This window comes from Idiotropiscis lumnitzeri, chromosome 5 (genome assembly GCF_059441095.1).
Source record: "Idiotropiscis lumnitzeri isolate Australia: NSW breed Sydney's pygmy pipehorse chromosome 5, RoL_Ilum_1.0, whole genome shotgun sequence".
Classification (NCBI taxonomy): Eukaryota; Metazoa; Chordata; class Actinopteri; order Syngnathiformes; family Syngnathidae; genus Idiotropiscis; species Idiotropiscis lumnitzeri.
Genome location: NC_142395.1, coordinates 4,051,240 through 4,071,792, shown reverse-complemented (window position 1 = coordinate 4,071,792; position 20,553 = coordinate 4,051,240). Strand labels below are relative to the sequence as shown.

Genomic DNA, 20,553 nt, shown 5'->3' with positions numbered 1-20,553 from the left:
TATGTTACCAAAAAAAACAAGTAAAATAACATTTCATTTTGTACATTGTTGAGTAAGTAAATATATTTATAATTTGGTCATTTATTTATTTGCTGAGGCATTAATATTAATCTGTGCAACTACAATGCCTCGATTTTTGTGAGGTTAGTGCACACTACAAATCATAGCCATGAATACAATTGTACATTATAAAGACACTAAATATGAAGTAATAGCAAAGTGAACCTATCATATCGGTACCTGTTCTCACAGAACAACCACAACTTAGCTGTTAGGCCACCACGCAAAAAGGCTTCAAACAAAATTTGTTTTGCAGCATTCAATAAGTAGTGTGTATAAAGAATAAAAGTGTAAAGGCAATTAAGTATCAAAATAATGAAATACTCTGTATGCTCGCTGCCATATTGGACATTTGTGACAATTGGTAATGGTTTTTGTGCATTAAGTGACGTAATGTTTTCTCTCTAGAAGGCAACTCGGAGAGGCAGCATTACGGCGTGAATAGAATAAAAAATATTGCAAATTTTGTTCTAATATTTCTAGAAAATGATTATGACATGCCTACACATCCACATACTGAAAATTTGGGTGACAACCGCTTTTCGGATGAAGATGAAATCTAACGGTTAGGAGTATAATCTAAATTATAGGAATACTTGACGATGCCTTACGTCATTTTTATAGCACAATACAGCAGGAAGCATGTCCAAAATGAACAGTCTCGTGTCATAGGAATCATGCAAAGCGGTCCAAAATGTCCAATATGGATAGAATTATTTTGGTGCTTAATCCTTTTTTCAGGGAATTAAATGCCATTGACGTTTGTACTTTCATTCCTTTTACACACTGACTAATTGAATGTTGGAATATTAATTTTGACTGGTGTGTTCCTTTAATATACATTTGTCAAAGAGTCTGAATGTTCAGATATCAAAAATGCTCAAGTTTGGTACTTTTGGTGTGTGTGCTCCTAACTCACCATTGCTTGACTGTTCTGTTTCAGTCCGATGTGTCATGGATACCAAACAGTCATTACTCAGGAATTAACGGCTTGATGAAGCTGACTCTAACCAAAGCCCTGCCACATGACTTGTCAAAGGTCATTGTCCTGGACACAGATATCACATTTGCCACGGATATTGCTGAGCTTTGGGGTATTTTCAGAAAGTTTACTGGTAAGACATTGGGAATTTTATATGCAAAAAAAAATGTACATTGTACTGTTTTTGCTGAACAAGACGCAAATAAATCTTGTGCTGCTGCTATCAGAGTCATGCAGCTCAAAGCACTACCGTGTAGTCCCTTCCAGCTCGATAACAGTCTGATGAGGTGTCTCCCGTTTTTCACATTGTGATCAAATTATGATTTGTGTCAGATATTTTATTGACAGCTGTATGTGTCACACACAAGATTTTTAAAGAGCTCAGCGTAAGACACAATAAATTCCAAAGAAATTGAATGTGTGTTATCACAATGTACTGTTTGCAACTGAAAGATTATTCAAAGTGATTATTTCATTTAGGCTCCTCAATCAACCCAAATGTATCTGGGTTAAGATCAAATGATGGTCATATAATAATTAATGTGTCTGCATGTTGCAGCTCCAGCTGTTGTGAAATGCGCTATATAAATAAAGTTGTATTGTATTGTATTGTATGCAACAAGTTTGGTTGATTATCTCTTGCTTCATGCGTCCAAAGACAAACAGGTCATTGGTCTTGTGGAGAACCAGAGTGATTGGTACCTTGGAAACCTGTGGAAGAATCATAAACCGTGGCCTGCACTTGGTCGAGGCTTCAACACAGGTAGGATTCTGATATAAGGTAGCAGTTTGCTACCCACTGCACCATCGATCTACAGCAGAGGTTCCAAACTCAATTTGGAGGTGCAGGTCGCTGGACAGAATCTGGGTGTGTCTGGGCTGCACCATGTATTCCACGAAAAAAGGGGTTCATGTAGAAGTGCAACTAATCCAATCTTTTCAATCTTTCTTCAAGGTAGTTCAGAACATAACAAGTCATCAAAAATACATTTTTAATAGATTTAAACCACTTACATATTCATTGAAATATAAAAATAAAAGAATCGCTTCGCAATACCAGGTTGATACAACATAAATGCAGATGTTGAAAATAAAACTGATCACAAAAGGAATTGTAATGCTTGCAATGTGGCAATCAAAAATAAACACATCTTTATTTCAAGACTGCCAACCAGACAGTGATGCATAATCACAAATTTGCGCCTATGAACACGCCCCAAATTATATGGTTGCTGGGTGAAAGGCATGGTCCTAATGTCCACCACAACAGTCAAATTTAAAGTACATGTAGTTATTTTCTTTTTTATATAGTTCTAGCAGTAAAAAAAACTCAGAAAACAAGACAAAAATGTAGTTAAAGGAGAAATCAACCCCAAAAAAATCTGAGCAAGAATATGTTCTATGCACTTTTAGTTGTCTAAACATGGCATTCTGGTTAATATTGTGTTTATCGAAATATGAGTTAAGCAGTGAAATCCACCTGTTTTCAGAACATGACCGTGACTGGACTTCAGAATTGTGTTTTGCTGAAAGCACTCATGAGCCTGAGCTATAGTAGCCCATAAGTGATTGAAAAGAACACACACCCACGCACGCACATCCCCCCCCCCCCCACCTCCCCCCACACACAGAAAACATCCAGTGCAAAAACACGGCAAAAAGATGTGGGCTGTACGCGCTAACATTAAATTCTAGAAGTAGGGGGCCGCAAAATATTGTCCTATGGGCCACAAATGGCCCCGGGCTGCAAATTTGAGACCTCTTTTCTACAGCATTGCACACTCACAGTGAGTCCTAAAATTAATTAGCGAATTACAAGTTATTTTTCTCATGTTTCATATGCAAAATTAGGTGTAATTCTCCTACACCTGGAGCGACTGCGCCAAATTGGATGGGAGCAGATGTGGCGTCTGACAGCAGAGAGAGAGTTAATGAGCATGCTCAGTACATCACTGGCTGATCAGGTAAAGACAGAAAAATGTGCTCTTGCATTTACCTAATTGAGACTTATGATAATATTGAGACAGAGACTTGTGCTTTCAGGACATCTTCAATGCATTTATAAAGCAGAACCCAGTCTTGGTCCACCAGTTGCCCTGCTTCTGGAACGTTCAGCTGTCTGATCACACTCGCTCCGAGCTGTGCTACACTGATGTTTCCGACCTCAAGGTATGCTCACGCAAAATTGGCTGAGAGGCCAATCACTCTTACAGAAGGAAATATAGAATGCAAAATTAAAAACCCTTCCCAGATGTTTCAAGATCATATGTTACATGCTTTCAACAGGCTAAGCAATTACTGTTTAACTAGGGGCGCACATACATGTTGCGCACCACTGTGTATTTCGAGTTGGAGAAGAGAAATACAGAGGCCAGAAAATAATGCAAACCTTTTGGAACTGAATTGTTTTCTTAAGAACTCTGTCATAATATTTCTGTAGCTTTATCTTAATGGAAAGCAAAGGTATTGAAAAACGTAATGGGCCCTATTTTCATAAATCTTGCACGGCGACCAGTGACACAATTAAAACTCTGGATGGAAACATCTCTGGGCAGAGGAGGGCAATTCAAAAAAGCTGCGATTGGTGCGTGAGTGAATGACTGTCACTGCACGAGCCATAGTGTGGCAAGAGACAATGTAAACCATCCACCAGCAACTTACACGTGGAAAAAAAATCCAACTTTACAGACAGTCAAGGGAGGGCACTCTAGTCTTATGCACTGATATCTTTTACTCCTTACGAAGTCATTTTTTTAATTTCACTGACAGCCACGAGAGGGCACTCTTGACTTTCATCCATCCATTATCTGTTTGGCGTCTCCTCATGAGGGTCACGGGTGTGCTGGAACCTATCCCAGCTGTCTTCCGGCAGTAGAAACACAAATCCCCTTCAAGAGAATCATATTCTGTAGAATACAAAGTTGCAAGTAGTGAAATTTGCATCTGAAAACCGTAATCTAACAGCAGAAAGAAAGTTTGGAGTAAAAGTGAATGAAAAGCAAAGACTACTCTTACTGGTAGAAAAAAAGATTACGTATAAAATAACAGTTCATTTAAACTTATGTGCAATTAGTCCAAGAAAAGTGCAGTGCATTAATGCTGCTTTTAAAGTCAGAAAAAAAATGCAGATGAAACACACAACATACTGTTGCGAAACTTAGTGGTTGTAGTCTACTCACCCCTTTTGCAATGCTATTTTTTGTGACGTTCAAACTGACACAAATTAAATCATTTAAAAAGTTACTCCACTATTAACGTGACCTATATTGCGTACAACTGAATTGGAAAAAAAAAAAGCTAAACTTTTTGAGAGGGGGAGTAAAAACAAATAGATAAATTACTTTGTGTGCATGCAATCTTATAATTGGGTATTTAGCCTTGATTCTAATTGGATCGAATCTTAGCTAAAGAAAAACAGGCCCAAAGAATGATGCTGCCACCGCCACGCTTCAGGTAGGGTGTTCTTTAGTGAGGAGCAGTGTTGTGTTTGTAACTGACATACCTTTATAAAATATGGCCTTCGGGTTCAGCCATGCATTCATCAGCTCATAACACATTTCCCATATGTTAAGGAAATCTTATTATGTTAAACAGTGGACATTTGGGGCAAATTATTTAACACGATCTCATTTTTTTTTATAATTCTAAAAACCTGGCAATTCAACAAAAGTGTCCAGACTTAAATCACATAGTCGTCATGCATAATGAGAGTGAGCATGAGAGAGAGAGAGAGAGTGAGAGTGAGAGTGAGTGCGAGAGTGAAAGCAAGAGAGAGAGAGAGAGAGTGAGAGAGAGAGAGAAAGAGAGATGGCAGTATGCACACGAGACCTGTCTCCGTGGCGATGTATTTGCTTTTGTCCAAGATGCAATCATAATCAAAATAATCCCAAATGGAACACTGCCATTTTCTCCCAATTTTTGCCATTGTGCTGCAGTTTTTTTTTTCTACCCATGAGACCTGATTGTCAACTCATCACGTCACTTAGGATGTTGAGGTGCGAACGGCTGTACGGTTGTCGTAAAACCGGCTGCACCATGATTTACATTTTAAATGATCACAAAAATATTACAAAGACGAAAACAAATGATATTTTGTTTAGTTAGTTTTGTGAGCAGACAATGTGGTTTTAGTTAGTTATCGGTTTTCCCCAAAACATTCTCGCTTTCATTTTATTTCATTAACGAAAATGTTTTTTTAATTTTATTTTTTGTTATTTCGTTCATTTTTTTTCACCTTGGTTAGCATACCTTACACTTATTCAACCTGTCCTTTATTATTTTATTAATGTTCTGACTTGCCTTCCAAGATGTGTGTTTTTGATCTAGTATTTAAAAAAATAAATTACCGGCAAATAATGCGTCATATATTCCGCGGTGACTTATGTTTGTTTTTTTCCTACCTCATAATGCTATCTTGGGCTGGTTCGATTTATGCTTCGGAGCGACTTGTAGTTCGGTAAATACGATAAATCATTTTGATCTTTTTAGGATCCGATGACACTCAGCCTCAATCTTTGCTTTTAGGTAATCCACTGGAACTCTCCAAAGAAGCTTCGTGTAAAGAATAAGCATGTGGAGTTTTTCAGAAACCTTTACCTGACCTTCCTGGAGTATGATGGGAACCTGCTGCGGCGGGAGCTATTTGGCTGCTCGAGTCAGGCCAGTCCAGACAGCCTCCAGGTCTGATAAACGTCACAGTCGCAGTAAAGGTCTTTTCGGACATATTTATTCTTTTTTTTTTTTTTTTTTTAAAGAAAAGTCACAATCATAGTTAGAATCACGTAACTCATAAATATTTCTGCATACAAGTTGTTTCACATTAATTTCACATTGCACTCCATGAACAGAGAGTGGGTTCTTAATTATCCATATATTATGTTAAAACCAATGACAAAATGAACTGATCGGTTTAATGGTGAATTCATTGTAAATTAAGAAACACTGTTACAAGAATGAATAAAAACTGAAAATGGAGTATTATAAATCCCAAATCACATATGAAATCGCACACTGCAAAAACGGAAGTCTTAAAATATAATTTCTTAAATTTAACCCAAATTTATTTAGTTTGCCTTAAGTTATTTTTGCTTAAAATAAAATTGTCAAACAATTTCATTGTTTGTTTAAAGACATTTATTACTTATCTTATTTGAAGTTAATGTCCTGGCATTGAGTGTTAATATCTAGTTGTAAGTATTGTTTGGCTTAAAACAAGCACTTTAAACATTTTCGGATAACTGCAAACACTAAATGGGGCTTTTGAGCTATATCTAATGCCGATCGGCTCAACATTATACCAGGAAACACAATGTCAATCGTTTTGTTTGACTGTTGCAAATACAAGTGTATTGGTGTGGAGCCAGGAATTCTGAAGAAGCCAATTTGAAAATGTTTTAACCAACCTTTAGTTGCAGACTGCTCTGGAGGAGCTGGATGAGGAGGATCAGTGTTATGACTTCCGCCGGGAGCGACTGACCGTTCACAGAGTCCATCTTTACTTTCTGCAGTATGACTATTCACCCACAGAGGATGAGAATGACGTCACTCTGGTAGCTCAGCTTTCTATGGATAGGTACTTGCCATAAATGTGTTTTGATTTCAATTGTTTTCTCTCATGTGGCTAAAGCGGGTCTTGACCAATACATCGGGGGCTGAGAAAATTATTTCTGAATATATTTTAGAGTGACAAATAAAATGATAGAGCGGCTTTACTGGGGCTCCACAGATTTCTGATGGGACTTACGCCCCGTTTAGCCCTGGGTTCGGGCCACCCCAGCATGAGCGTGTTAACCTATTGCCACAATCAGTCTGAATAAAAATGTGTTTTTATCTGTGAAGGCTGCAGATGCTGGAGGCCATTTGCAAGCACTGGGAAGGCCCCATCAGCCTGGCACTGTACATGTCTGATGCAGAAGCTCAACAATTCCTACGCTATGCTCAAGCCTCCGAGGTCCTAAAAAAACGCAAGAACGTCGGCTATCACATTGTTTATAAGGAGGGCCAGTTCTACCCCGTCAACCTGGTGAGGAATGTTGCCTTGAAGAATGCAAACACTCCTTACGTTTTCCTGACTGATGTGGACTTCTTACCAATGTATGGTCTCTACGATTACCTCAGGTAAGACTGTCTGCTCTTCGAGCTACTGCATTTCGGACACTTGTTAACAATGCGACAATGAATGCTTAGTGCTTATTATTTTACCCTACATTGTGCCTTCTACTTGCACAGGATGCCGTATGTGTGACGCATTAAGTACGGTACATTATGGACTACGAGCGCACTACTCACTTGCGACTTGTCAAACTCGTCAATCGTGCCACCCAGCACGGATTCGCACCCATCTATGCAAAATACTGAAATGTATATGTATTTGCGGCGGGAGAATATTTTATGTTGCGTGGAGTTTGACGGTAGCATAAGGTCAGCTAACCAGCTGCTCATGGCGCTATCAAAGTCGAAGCAGAAGGTTAGAGAGGATACAGTCTTTTGTATGCCTGGTTGCAGAATATTTTTATTTATGCACAGCACTTGGTTTCAGATGCAGTTGTTCTTAATGTTCTTTTTTTATAAATAAAGCTGATTTGAGTTCATTTTAGGCAGAAGAGCCACTTCACCAAATATATGAAAGCAATCCTGTAAATGCACCAGTGCTGTTGGTCATTCAAATGAGGGGAAACACAGCACCGCCTTGGACAGATTATCTAATCGTCATACAGAAAAAATTCCAGCAAGTGTTGTGTGCCTCTCTCTGGACAGGCATAATTATTCTTATGCATTGTGTTTTTGTGGTTCAGTCATTATGTCAACAAACAATTTCTTTGGAAAAGGCTTTTTTAAACAGCTTAAGTCACTAATGAAAACCATGCTACTTTGAATGGTCTGTGGATGGACAGCATGTCCAAAAATGCCAGCGAAGAGGTCCTACAATTGATGTTTTGTGCTGGATTCATGAGGCTGAGATGGTTAATGTATTTAAAGAATGATGTGAACATAAAGACAGACATAAACGGTTTCGGATAATAATTTGAAACACTGTATTTTGAGTACCGGTAATAATATAAAATTCAGTTGGCGTGCCCATTTCCTGGGCCACCCTCCATTACGCACTGACATGAATATTTTAAAGAACTTATTCCATATGCATCTATAGATATCAAACATCTCAGCCTTTTGCTCTACCCCTAATGCCCCGTGTCACTTTTAGGACCAGTTGGTCAACCCAACATGCAATAGCTGCTCTTTTCTTGGAGCTGATTACACCTCCAGGGAACAACAATGCCCAGACCGAGATCACACCACAGTCCATCAGCCCTCACTCCCTTCATAATTAACAAAGAGAGCTATTGGAATGTCAAAGTTATTTTATGTTATCATATACCTCAATTGCACAAGCAGACATTTACTTTCTGGGTCAGAGGGATGAGATTGGCGCACACAAAGTTCCTTTATACAGTATAAACTGCACGATCTCCCTTGCAGCTGTTGCAATTGGAGTTGCAGTCAGGAAAATGGTTTTAAAATATATTGACGTTGATAATACAATTATTCATTCAAAGTATTGATTTTTACAATTATGGAGAGGGATTGTCCCTCACTGTCATTACTGTGAATGCACCAATACTATCGTGTTACACCATCTGCGCACAGCGTTACAGTAGACATGGTTTTAGGTAGTCTAAAATCTAGCCTAATTTTTTACATTTTTCATCTACCAGAGTCACAAGCAGACGCTATTAGAGCATTGCTCCGGCACAAAAATGAAAGTGTAATCAAACTGTACAGTGAGGGTAGTCTCCTTTCTGCTACCAAATCTTTGGGTGACTCCGGGTTGAGGGAACTCTATGTGCTGAAACACCCAGAGAGGTGCACCACAGCACGAAACATGGTAGACTAGACTTGTGAAGTTAAGCCCGTTTTTTATGCTGAGCGTGCCGGTACCCTAAATGTGAAATAACCCATTTCAAAATAAAATATCAAGACATGTGCAATGACCAAAATATGTGGTTGGATTACTACTGTTGATCTATTTAATTCCTCTGTGCAGAAAAACGATCACACAACTTGACATGGCAAATAATAAGAAGGCTCTGGTGGTTCCAGCTTTCGAGACACTGCGTTATCGCTTGTCCTTTCCCAAAACCAAAGCAGAGCTACTCTCCATGCTGGACATGGGGACACTCTATACCTTCAGGTACAGTAAAACAATGTGAATACAGGATGTTGTCAGTATTCAATGATAAAATGTTCTCTATTATCTCCTTCAAATTGTTAATCAGAATTGCTCCACATAAGGACTGATGCTCCACTTGAGATATTGTATTTACGCTGCAATCCCGACAACAATTTAGCATTTCCATTTTGGGTGCACCGATCGATCGGCCAGGATCAATATAAGCGCAGATTTCCTCAATCTTTCCATTACAATAAAACCGATCTTCTCCACTGATCTCATCTTTCACCGCGGAGGTATGAAAAAGTCAGCAACAGTCCTCTTCTGCTGTGAGATGCATAATGCTGTTTATATTTGAGAGATGACTTAATTTCCAGCTAACGTACAGTTCATTTGTATTGTTTCACAGTTATTGTTCATTGCTTTACAATAAGGTAAGATTGGAACATTCAAGGCAAATGCTGTTGGTTCTAAAAAAAAAAAAAAAAAATAATTAAATTTGGGATCGGCAGGTCAGGCTTTTTGAAGATCGGGTATTATGATCGGTGCACCCCTAATCTCTTTTATAATTTTCACGTTTTGAATGGTAATTACTTTTTGAAAACGCTTGGGGACACCAGTTATTCGATTATATATCAAATGCAACAGAGACAATATGGATGGTACAATTCTTACTCAAAATGATTTTGATGTTAATTTCCACTATAACTTGGCTAGTCAATGTTACTAGTATGTTCCAATGACAGCTGTTTAGTCATTGGAGTCATCTGAGATGATGTGCAAAGCCACACAGAGTGAACTGTGAAGGACAGTTTAAGCTTCAGGCAAGGTATGAAAGGAGAGCTTTCCAAAGTCACGCCGCAGAGCTATTTCAGGTTGACAATATATTGCTACTTTTGAGACTGAACGGTAGTGTTGATCGGTTCCGCATAAATAACAAGGCATTATGGTGGATTCAGATTTACTTGTAAAGTCTCAAATTACCTAGTAGATGAAAGGACATATATAGACCTTGTAGGATGCATATAAAGGAAATGTATTTATATGATGTGTTGAAGCGTCCACTGTCTACTAAGACGTTGGGTATCTTTATTTATAGATCCAGTGAGGATAAAATATTTTAGATGAAGGCCTCTAGTAAATGCATCTGTCTTCTTTGATTTATCTCCACATCGTAAACGTGATTCATGAAAGAACTAGCTGGATTAACCATACTCCCTCTTGATGTCTCTCTGTACCTGGGGAAAGTGTAACGAACCCACACGTGCCATGTGCAATATGTAACTGTGCATATAAAGGATCCCAACGCAGACACACCATAGAACAGAACGCAACAATAAAAAGAGATGATGATGATGATACACGTGGTGACAAATTACACGAAAAAAAAGAATGACAGCAAAAGGTGAGGTAGGCACTTACATTACAAAATCCATTAATTAATAATTAAATTAATTGGAGGACGCAGCTGTGGCATAAAGGAGTAACTGAACATCCTGTAGCGTAACAATGACAATACTAGTATTCACGTGAGCAGAAGAAGAACAAACAAAACAAGTATAACAAAAACTAGCAACTCTGGTAAATCTGAATTTATGAAAATCGAAAAACAGGAATCACAATAACGGTTAATATGAGCAATAATCTCACAAGTCCTTTCTTCTTCAGTATTTAACGGTAGCCTTTGCTTCCAATTTATTGCATTAGCGCCCCCTCTTGGAGCTAATTTGCTCCTGCAATGTTGCTCTCCTATTCTTTTTATGATTGCAGTTGCTTTCTACCCTGAACGGAACGTAACATTTGCTGTGTTCACAAACACTCGCAATTGTTCGCCGCTCAGTGGGAGAGGGGCTTTAACGCTTCAAGCGAGCAAGCCATTTTTAACCCTTTCAATGGCCATATAATTTGTCAAAAATAAAACCCACATGTGTGGACAGACCAATAATAAAGACTCTTATTAGATAAGAACATTTTAAATAAAAAATTTCTTGTATACACATACACACACACACACACACACACCCACACACATATATATATATATATATATATAATGCGTTCATTTTTCATTATTTCTTCCTCTCAAATAGTGCAAAATCTTCTGATAAATTATCGATCCTCCATGAAGCAACTGTAGAACATTCCCATCCACCCAAAACTCATTCATTTTCCCAACATACTCCTAACACCCTTTTTCTTGGTTGACTCCCTCCATGTCCTTTTAAATTAATCCACTAGTTTACACTCCGATGTTTCCTTTTTTTACCAAAATGGCGTTTTCCCTCCTCTGCAGCTGTTTAGTGGTCCCCAGGCCCAGCCTTAAATGGGAAGCCAACACAAACATCTTTTTGACATCTTTGTTCTATGCAGACCCACTTGTCTGAACACAGCCTTCTAATTTATATTGCATTTGTGAAATATGAGTTAAGCAGAAAAATACACCTTTTTTATCCATGCCATTGGTTGGCCATTTTGCCACTTGCTGTCAACTGGACAAAATGTCACAGCTTCTCAGGGCTCAGGTCACGAGCAATCATGACTCCGCTTTAAAAAACAAGTGAGCCGTGATTGGTGGTTAGCTGAGCCTTGAGTAACTGTGATGTCATTTTCAGTTGACAGCAAGTGGCAAAATGGCCGCCCCCTGAGATGGATTAAAAACGGGTGGATTTTACTGCTTAATTCATATTTCCACAAACACGATACATGTTTAGAATAGTGGAGGCGCATACAATACACTATGACTAAAGAAAATGTTTGGGTTGACTTCCCCTTTATTGCTAGTGCCTGCACTCTCCTTCCACGTACAGATTTTGCTGATGAACTTAATATACTTCCATAACACTCGTCAAAATGTTTACTTTTTTAAATCAGAAGTCAACTTTTCTATGTGAATTCTATGTGCAGATTCCGACTCTGCCCTCATCAGTTTTTTTGTAATAATAGTGCAATAACAATATAATATGTACTTGGAAATATATCGAGTAATATTTATGCTATGTGTTAACGCATAACGCAATCCATTTTGCGGAATCATTTATTGGTCAAACCTTAAAAATATATATTTCTCAAGAACTTAATGTACCGTGCCGGAAAAAAAGTAAAGACATTTTTTAAAATCACTGTCAAATGTTTAGGGGCACATAAAGCCATCTCTGATTAAAATTTGCTGTTGACCTGTGTAATATGTCATTACTAATCTGATATTCATCTCATAACATTTCATCACATTTATCACTGATTTGATTTGGTGTCAAAATGGAATCCATAAGGACCGGAAACACACTTTCTCTAGGTTCCTCCCATATATAGTGCGGTCTAGCCATTAAATTCTTTCACAAATTAATCATGAAAAAAATCCATAATTAATTTCGAATAATCAAATTTTTCAATCGCTATTTTTTGTGAAGCTTGTAAGAGATATTTACTTGAATGATATCTTGGAATTAATGCAAAGTCACCAAGTATATTTTAATTCAAAGATTGTTCTGATAGTTTTCTTTGATCCTTGAATACGATCCAAACGGAGTCATCTTTACAGGCATTTTTCTTTGTAACATTTCTCAAAACGTATACAGTACACTTATTATTGCCCACAAGCACCACACTCCAGAAGCGTTGGTTTGCAAGGCCCAGTGGTAACTTGAGCAGGGTGTTTTGTTGTGAGATGATGTGCTAAAGATGTACAGCTAATATGGTACAGTGTTTGGATTTGGCTTTGAAAAGTATACAATTCATTTAATTAGGTAAATAAAATGCAGTTAACTGAGTTACAATATTTAACACCATTAAAATATATAAAATTAATAGACTTTACTATCATTTCTTATCCCACGATACTATCATTTTGTTCAACAATTCAATATCAAAGGCCTCCTCAATTTGATTTACATGATTTTCACATAGTCCCTGAAAAGCTCCCCAATCTACCTTCTCGAACACCCATCTCCCTCCTCTACTGTCCATACACTCGTTCTAACAATATTATAATGATCACAACCAATTGTTCCTTGCTGCCACACCCTCCAATCGCACATGGGTGTTCCACTACTCGACCCCAGCATAAAATTGAGTCAACTCTCCTCCTGTGTGTACATCTATTCTTGTTTTACTGCCTTCATTTACCCACACTGGAATTTTGCACACCTCCCACCTACACCACCTGCCACAAATATCACAAACTTTTTCTATCCTCACCGCCTCACCATGATCTGTTTGATGTTTTTTGGTTTAGTAGTTAAATGTTTCACCAATTCGTCCCCACGCCCCATTAAAAAGTTCCCTTCACATAACACATTAGCAGATTTCACCTCTTCAATTTGCCCTTTCAGTGTTTTTGTGAGCTTTAATGGATCAAATTACATTAATACTTCCCTTAATACTAAATTTACAATTTCTACCTTGTGTCAGTAACACGATTCCCACTATCATTCTCGGACATGCATGACTCTCGTTTTGTTCTCTTTTTCATACTCTTTGCCAATTGTCAACTTATTTCTCTCTAAATTCCATCACAACTATCTTCCGCCAACATTCAACCAGCCATTGTCCTCATGCTGCCAAACGCCTTCACCACCCAACGGTGACACGTCGTCCGTCCTCCCAACTCACCAGCGTCCCAGTCGCCTCAAATTCTAACTCTTTACGCGACTGTCTTTCTCTGAGAGTTTTGATTGTGTGCTAGAAAACCAACAAAACAAAACTTCTCTTCGCATCCCTCTCACAACGATCTTGCCTCTCAGGAAAAAAAGAGCTTTTCCATTGCTCTTGGTCTTGTCACGATCCGTCTGCGGCGTCTCCAGCAAGTGGGCGTGGCCCGGCGGCTCCGCTCCGGGAAGCGGCCACGAGCGAGACGCGCTCCCGATCGCCACAGCTGAATGTCATTAAGACATTAATCATTGGACTACTTAAGCAGCCGACACGGACATACCCGCGTCGGACTATTGTTCCACGTTGCTCATGCTATTGCTCATGCTCTCGTTCACAGATTGTTCTGCTCGCGATTTGCTCTTGTTCTGTTGTTTGCGTTTTCATGTTTTGAATTTCACCAGCTATTATTCGGCTCGCTTTAAGTTTATCGTTTTCAATTGGATTTTGTCTTCACCCTTTCGTGGAAAGCATTGTTTTCGGTTTCTTGCGTTGCAAGCGTTTTCTGTTGATTCCTTATTTTTTCCTGGAGTGACCCGGTCTCCCAGCGTTTTGTGTTTCGTCTCTCCGGCGGCTGTACTCATAGAACCCTTGCGGTTACTAAATTTATAGATACTGCTTCATAGTGATTATTGTGTATTGCTTGACGGCTTCCAATAAACATCCTGTCAATCAATTCCTCCTGAGTCTGCGATTAAGGATCCACCTTCCACCGCTTTCCAGCCTCGGCTGGGAAGCGGTCCTGACAGGTCTTCAAACCACCCTTGATTACAATTACCAGCGGGCGCCCTTGGACAGCTTCACCCACCAGCGGTTGCCAAGGGAACTCGAAGACTGAAAATTAACAGCATCAGAAACCGGGAACGTAACACTATATAATAGCAAAAACATTTGAATGTGTCACTTATTTTATCCTTGTTTTATTTCATGTACCAAACTGAAAATGAGTGCATCGAGAGGGGAGAACCCTTAATCTTTATTTTTCTGCACCTCGGCTCAAAATTGCTAATAAAAAGCGACAAAGGCTGTGCAGTTAGAGAGTTAAAGAGATTGGAGTTAGAAAATATGGGGATCGTTGCATCATGGTTAATCTTTGGGCCAAGAGCCCCAAAATTACAACTACTTGTGCAAAGAAAGACTTGTTCACCTCAGAAATTGAAGGTGTGTTCCATGGGAGATAACATGATCGGTGAAATCTGCTTCTTGGGTGCACTTCCTATATGATTCTCGGAACCAACAGGAGCTCTGTTCCTGGCGTGTCAAAGTAACATAATCAGTCTCTCATGAAGTCTACAGAAAATCCTTTAGGTTAGGAACCTGATAAGTAGCATAACCTGGTACCTGATCTACCGTATCTGCAGGTATCACGTGTGGCCTAAAGGCCATGCCCCTACCAACTATGCCAAATGGAGGACAGCCACCACGCCGTATAAGGTTGACTGGGAGGCAGATTTTGAACCGTATGTTGTAGTGAAACGACATTGCCCGGAATATGATCAGCGCTTTGTGGGCTTTGGCTGGAACAAGGTTTCCCATATAATAGAGCTTGATGCACAGGTACTGTACAACACATTTTTTTAAGTCTTTAATGTGCACTTTACTTTATGCTGTCACACAGCCTGTTGAATTTGATGGGATTTTAATGCGGAAGTCAAGGTAAACAATTTCCTTGCTAAAATAGGTTATATGTACCCCTACCAGTCCAAACAAGGTATTCTGATAAGAAATACATTTGTGGAAAAAGAATTTAGGTTTTCAGACTTTCGAGGAGATTGACCTTTTTATGCAGCACCGCCCCCTGTTGTCGACTGTAATTGACGTCAAAGTGCCCCCGGTCACGGTTCACCTGTTTCCTGGGTTTGGTCATGTGATGTTCACAATGCAAGCTCCAGGCTGACTTCTGCTTTCACAGAATGTATTAATACTACAAACAATAAGCACATCTACAGTTAGTATCACATGCAATATTAAAGGGGAAGTCAACCCCCCAAAATTCTTTGCAATAATATGTTCTATGTGCTTTCACTCGTCTAAACATGGCATTCTGATTAATATTGGTTTTGTGGAATACGAGTTAAAAAAACACACCCATTTTCAGCTATCTAAGGGGGCAGCCATTTTGTCACTCTGTCAACTGAAAATGACATCACTGTTGTTCAGAACAAATTGCGACTCACTTGCTCTCTGAAGCTCAGCCATGATTGGTCGTAAACTGAGCCTTTAGCTACTGTGATGTCGTTTTCATTCGACAGAGTGAAAAAAGGCTGCCCCCTGAAACGAAACAAAAAAATGGGTGGCTTTTACTGCAGAAACCATACTCCACAAACTCAATATTAACCAGGATGCCATATTTAGACAAGAGGGGCTGCATAGAACATATTCTTGTAAAGAACATTTTTGAGTTGACTTACCCTTTAAGTCAGTAAATGCCAAGTTTAGTTAGTAATATCTGGTATTAATATAGTTTTTTTTTCCTTTCAGGAGTATGACCTTGTGGTTCTCCCAAATGCTTTCATGATCCACATGCCCCATGCACCCAGCTTTGACATCTCCAAGTTTCGCTCGAGCTCTAGCTACCGCAATTGCCTGAAGACCATAAAAGAGGAGTTCCACCAGGACTTGTCGAGGAAGTATGGCTCAGCTGCTCTCAAGTACCTTACTTCCCAGAGGAACATCTGAGCAAAGCTGTCTGACACAACTTTTCACAAGATAAAGAGCTCGTACCTACAGTATATTGATTCTGTGCCCAGCGATGGCCAGAACCAAGTGCACAAAATGATGGGAAAGCTTTACAGACCCCATGCAACATTCTTGGGCCTCTGTGCTGAGTTGACTGCACCTTATTGTGATAGGAGAAGTTATTTCTTAACATGTAATTTGTAAGATTCACCAGGCTCATCCAGGTTTGATACTGAAAGAACTAGCTTTAAAGTGTGATGGAAAATAATGTTATGAGTTGTTTTGACAATCAGGGATATTTCAGACAGACTTTAGCCAATGTGTTCTCATGGACATCTGGAAACCAAGTTCAAGAACACCAAACAGGCAGCACAGAGGCATTTGGGCAGCAATTTACATTACAAATTGTGAAGGTCAGTTGAACTGGAGAAAATGTTTACGCCTTATAACTTTGTACAGTATTTACTAAGATATTTAATATTTTCATATGGACACTGTAAATATAAACCGATTAACTTATATGTGAGCTGGCTAATTCATTATTCTTTTTGAGATTTTTAAAATATCATCCATCAATTCATTCAAAAAAAAAATATTTTAATAATTAAGACTATCTTGTAGCTTCAGGGAGTGGGGGTGTGTCTGCATGTGTGTATTTCAGTGGTGGTCGGTCAAGGCCTTCTCTATTGGCCTAAAATTGTGTTTTTATCCAATGAGAATTTAGCTAGCTCTTGTTGCCAGGCAGATTTCATAATACTAGGAGCACGCACTATTCATCGAAGGCCTTCAAATACAATCGTGCGGACATCTGTCCTGTGTGAGCAAGGGAGCTTTTACAGTTGATAGACAGATGCAATATCGAATCAGATCACAAGTTAATGACAGTAAGGCCTTCTCGCTGGCCTTATGTTGGATACTCACTCGAGAGGTGGCAGCGCTGTGCAAAATCAACATACCAGAAAGTCGTATCTGGCGAATGTTCAAAAATCTAAAACATATTCTTGCGTTTTCAAACCACAATGGCCGAAAGAGGGAAAAGTGTGTATTTAATTGTAGATTCACTCGCGAGTCTATTTTCAAGACACACCTTTCAAGAGAAGCCAGGTCGTCCAACACTCACTCAGTGGTGTGTAAGTGTCTTTCTGCATCTTATTTCTCCAGCCGTTGCATCATAAATGGTGTTGTTGAGAGGTAGTCGGACTATTAAGGACTTCACTGAAGGCCTACGTGTGAAATGCACAGCTCGCCACTGTATATACTACACTGTAGGTGCCACACTCTTCTAGTACTTTCCAACTGGCTTATTCTGGTTGTGTATGATTCACTCTGCAAATTTATTTAAGCAGCTGCACTACACATTCATATGGTCCATTCACAAATGAAGAATAATAAGAATAATTATTTCATTATTAATCCTTACAGGTGGCGTAATAAGCAAGGCAGAACAGCAGTTATTGGGGGCAACTCAAAATGAAAATTTGTATTGTCTAGAAGTTGTAAATATTTCAGTGAAGAGCAGATGCTTAGGTTTCTGTATATTTTTGCATTACTGTCAAATTCACTGGATATGTGTATTCTACTGAACTTTTCCAAAAACTGTTTTGTAAAATGCCATTTACAAGTAAATTACAAAGAACATTCATAAAAACACATCCCAATTGTTTAGCGTAATGCATGGAACAACATTTCATATCCAAATTGATAATCGTTTTCAAGCCAGTATTAACACATTTGCAGCTGACCAACTCTTGCTGCCGAGTGATTTTAAAAGGCATCGCAAAAAAGGCTTAAATTATCTAGCAAATGATATATCACGAAGAAATTTTCTTTCCGTCAACCTATTTTTTTTGGCAGAACCAAGATTCAAAAGGTCCAAGAATTCTATGATTATGAATCGGTGTTGTATAGACCACTGGATAATTGGGTACTGTTTAGAAATATTCTTTTTTTAGAGTGTATTTAGCCTGCGAACAAAACACCTAAGTAAACTTTCATGAGGTCTAGTTGCTTGTTTGTCTTTTGTGCCCTGCGATTGTCACATCCACAATATGTTGGACCTTCTTGACTGTGAGAAAAAAGTTCTCAACAGTCAACACGATGGACAGAGTCAAACTCTGCAAAGTGCGGGAGCCAGAAGCCCGTAGTGGAATGATGCCAGGCATCTTAACAGGCTCACCACGATTAGCAAGCCGCTTACATCCGATGCTAACCGGGCAAGCAGGTTGGCTACAACCCATGCTAATTGTCATGTCCGCCACACTTACAGTTACTGTATTCTGCTGTAGCAGGCGGACACGTCCGTCTAGCAGGGAAGGCTTTTCGATGAGAAGAGTTGCGCCGAGAACCCCAACGGTCGGGGTATGCCTGTTTTTTTGCCCGTGTGCTTGTGTGTTTTTGCCCTGCTAATGGGAATGGGAAAAATCTTCTTGCTGGATTCACGATCTGGAACTTGTAAAAATTCACACAATTCTAATAAGCCCCAAATATTTTTACTGCTGCAGTATACATGCATCCACCCATTTTCAGTATCACTTATTCGCACGCTTTTCAACTTTCTTCACCATACACATGACAAAATCTCCTACACTTTATCCACTTACATTTTCAGTCATTCTGACCTCATTGCTAAAAATTTTTGACTGGGTGGCAAACGTATGTAAAGTTTGGCCACGATCACATCACGAGCAGTCTCACGACCACTCCCCGTTCGGCCTTATGTATTTTTTTCACCACATCGACCTGCTGGTGCATGATCTAAACACACATCAGTACTGGCAACACGTTTATTATAGCAGAATAAAGGCATGCATGTGACTGAAGGACGAGGCGTTATGATAGCAAGCAGTTAGCGATTTAGCTTCGCTGCTGTCGGGTAGGAGTCTTCTATATCAAACGTCCGGATCATGGTGCGGCTTGCATTACTTGTCTATTTAGAACATCATTATCAAGGATGATGACATCTTTGGCTTCCATTTAACTCCATTACACTGTGCTTGAGGGTCAGCCGTCTGTACTTCTCTGGTCTACAATGTGGCTCCCCTTTCTTAGGGCCACACCACGCCCACCTTTTCCTTCATTTACTGTTTTTCATGTTGGGTGAGGAGTCATCCACTGCAGTGCTGCCACCAAATGGTGGGAAAAGGAATTGCCGCGGCAACCTTGAAATCTTCGGAGATGATGACTCGGACTTTGTCCCACCCATCCCATTGAAAAAAAAAGTTTGACAAATTGACTCGTCTGCGGCAGTGAATGAGTCCAAGATAAACGTCTTCACTGTGGTCCATGGTTTATTTATGCCTTGGAAATTCTTTTGTAGCCTTATGTTGAATGATCCCTTTAGCAAGATCCCACTGTTGCAATGCAAGTGCTTAGCAGACAATGACATGTGATCCCAAAAACATACAGAAAAACCTACAACACATCTGAACTGTATTTTGCATATTTTTAATAAAGAGACACTTTACCGGATGTGCATGCTGACTCTTATTTAACAAGAGTTTGAATGTGATTCAGTTATTCTGCATCCAGCCACATCACAAGTTATAAGAGGTGTGCACAATTGTGCAACCACATTTTGATTTTTTTAAAATTCCCCTCTTGAAAGTACTTTTTCTCATTTGCATTGATGGTGGGAAAGGTTTTGAAATTATTTCTTTTGGTCTCGGATGGACGTTTTTTGTGTGCACTGAAACTAAGAAATTTTCATCAAAGATACAAATACTGTTTGGCATGCATAAGTTTTTAAATTGTTTTATGAATTAGAACCCTGTGCATTAGAGGTTGAAAAAGTGATGGACCAACACATTTGAATGGATGCGCTATTTCAGTAAGAGTGCATTGCATGGATTAGAGATTAAAAAGTTAAGTGTTTTATGTCCATCTCTATAAACTTCTATACTTCTTCTAGTTTTATGACCTACGGTCTTCCTTTCTCCATATTAATTTAATACACACGGTGAAGAAAGAAACAGTCCAGGTCTTGTCAAAGCAGATGCAGTGAGGCCTTAACCGTGAGTCA

At 39.2% G+C, this 20,553-nt stretch overlaps 1 protein-coding gene across 3 annotated transcripts in view; it reads left to right on the top strand.

Moving 5' to 3' along the window:
• Positions 1–20,003, top strand: part of large2 (LARGE xylosyl- and glucuronyltransferase 2) — a 51,727-nt gene extending 31,724 nt beyond the window's left edge. For 2 of the 3 annotated variants that reach the window (XM_088297051.1, XM_088297050.1), the window contains exons 6-15: positions 1,004–1,175; positions 1,701–1,805; positions 2,894–3,006; positions 3,086–3,211; positions 5,567–5,722; positions 6,451–6,614; positions 6,881–7,159; positions 9,087–9,233; positions 15,218–15,413; positions 16,338–20,003. In XM_088297051.1, the coding sequence (XP_088153177.1) occupies positions 1,004–1,175; positions 1,701–1,805; positions 2,894–3,006; positions 3,086–3,211; positions 5,567–5,722; positions 6,451–6,614; positions 6,881–7,159; positions 9,087–9,233; positions 15,218–15,413; positions 16,338–16,535 (1,656 nt within the window). In that variant the 3' untranslated portion in view covers positions 16,536–20,003. The remainder of the gene's footprint in view (positions 1–1,003; positions 1,176–1,700; positions 1,806–2,893; positions 3,007–3,085; positions 3,212–5,566; positions 5,723–6,450; positions 6,615–6,880; positions 7,160–9,086; positions 9,234–15,217; positions 15,414–16,337) is intronic. The other variant, XM_088297052.1, reaches the window with a different exon arrangement.
• Positions 20,004–20,553: the final 550 nt, after the last annotated feature.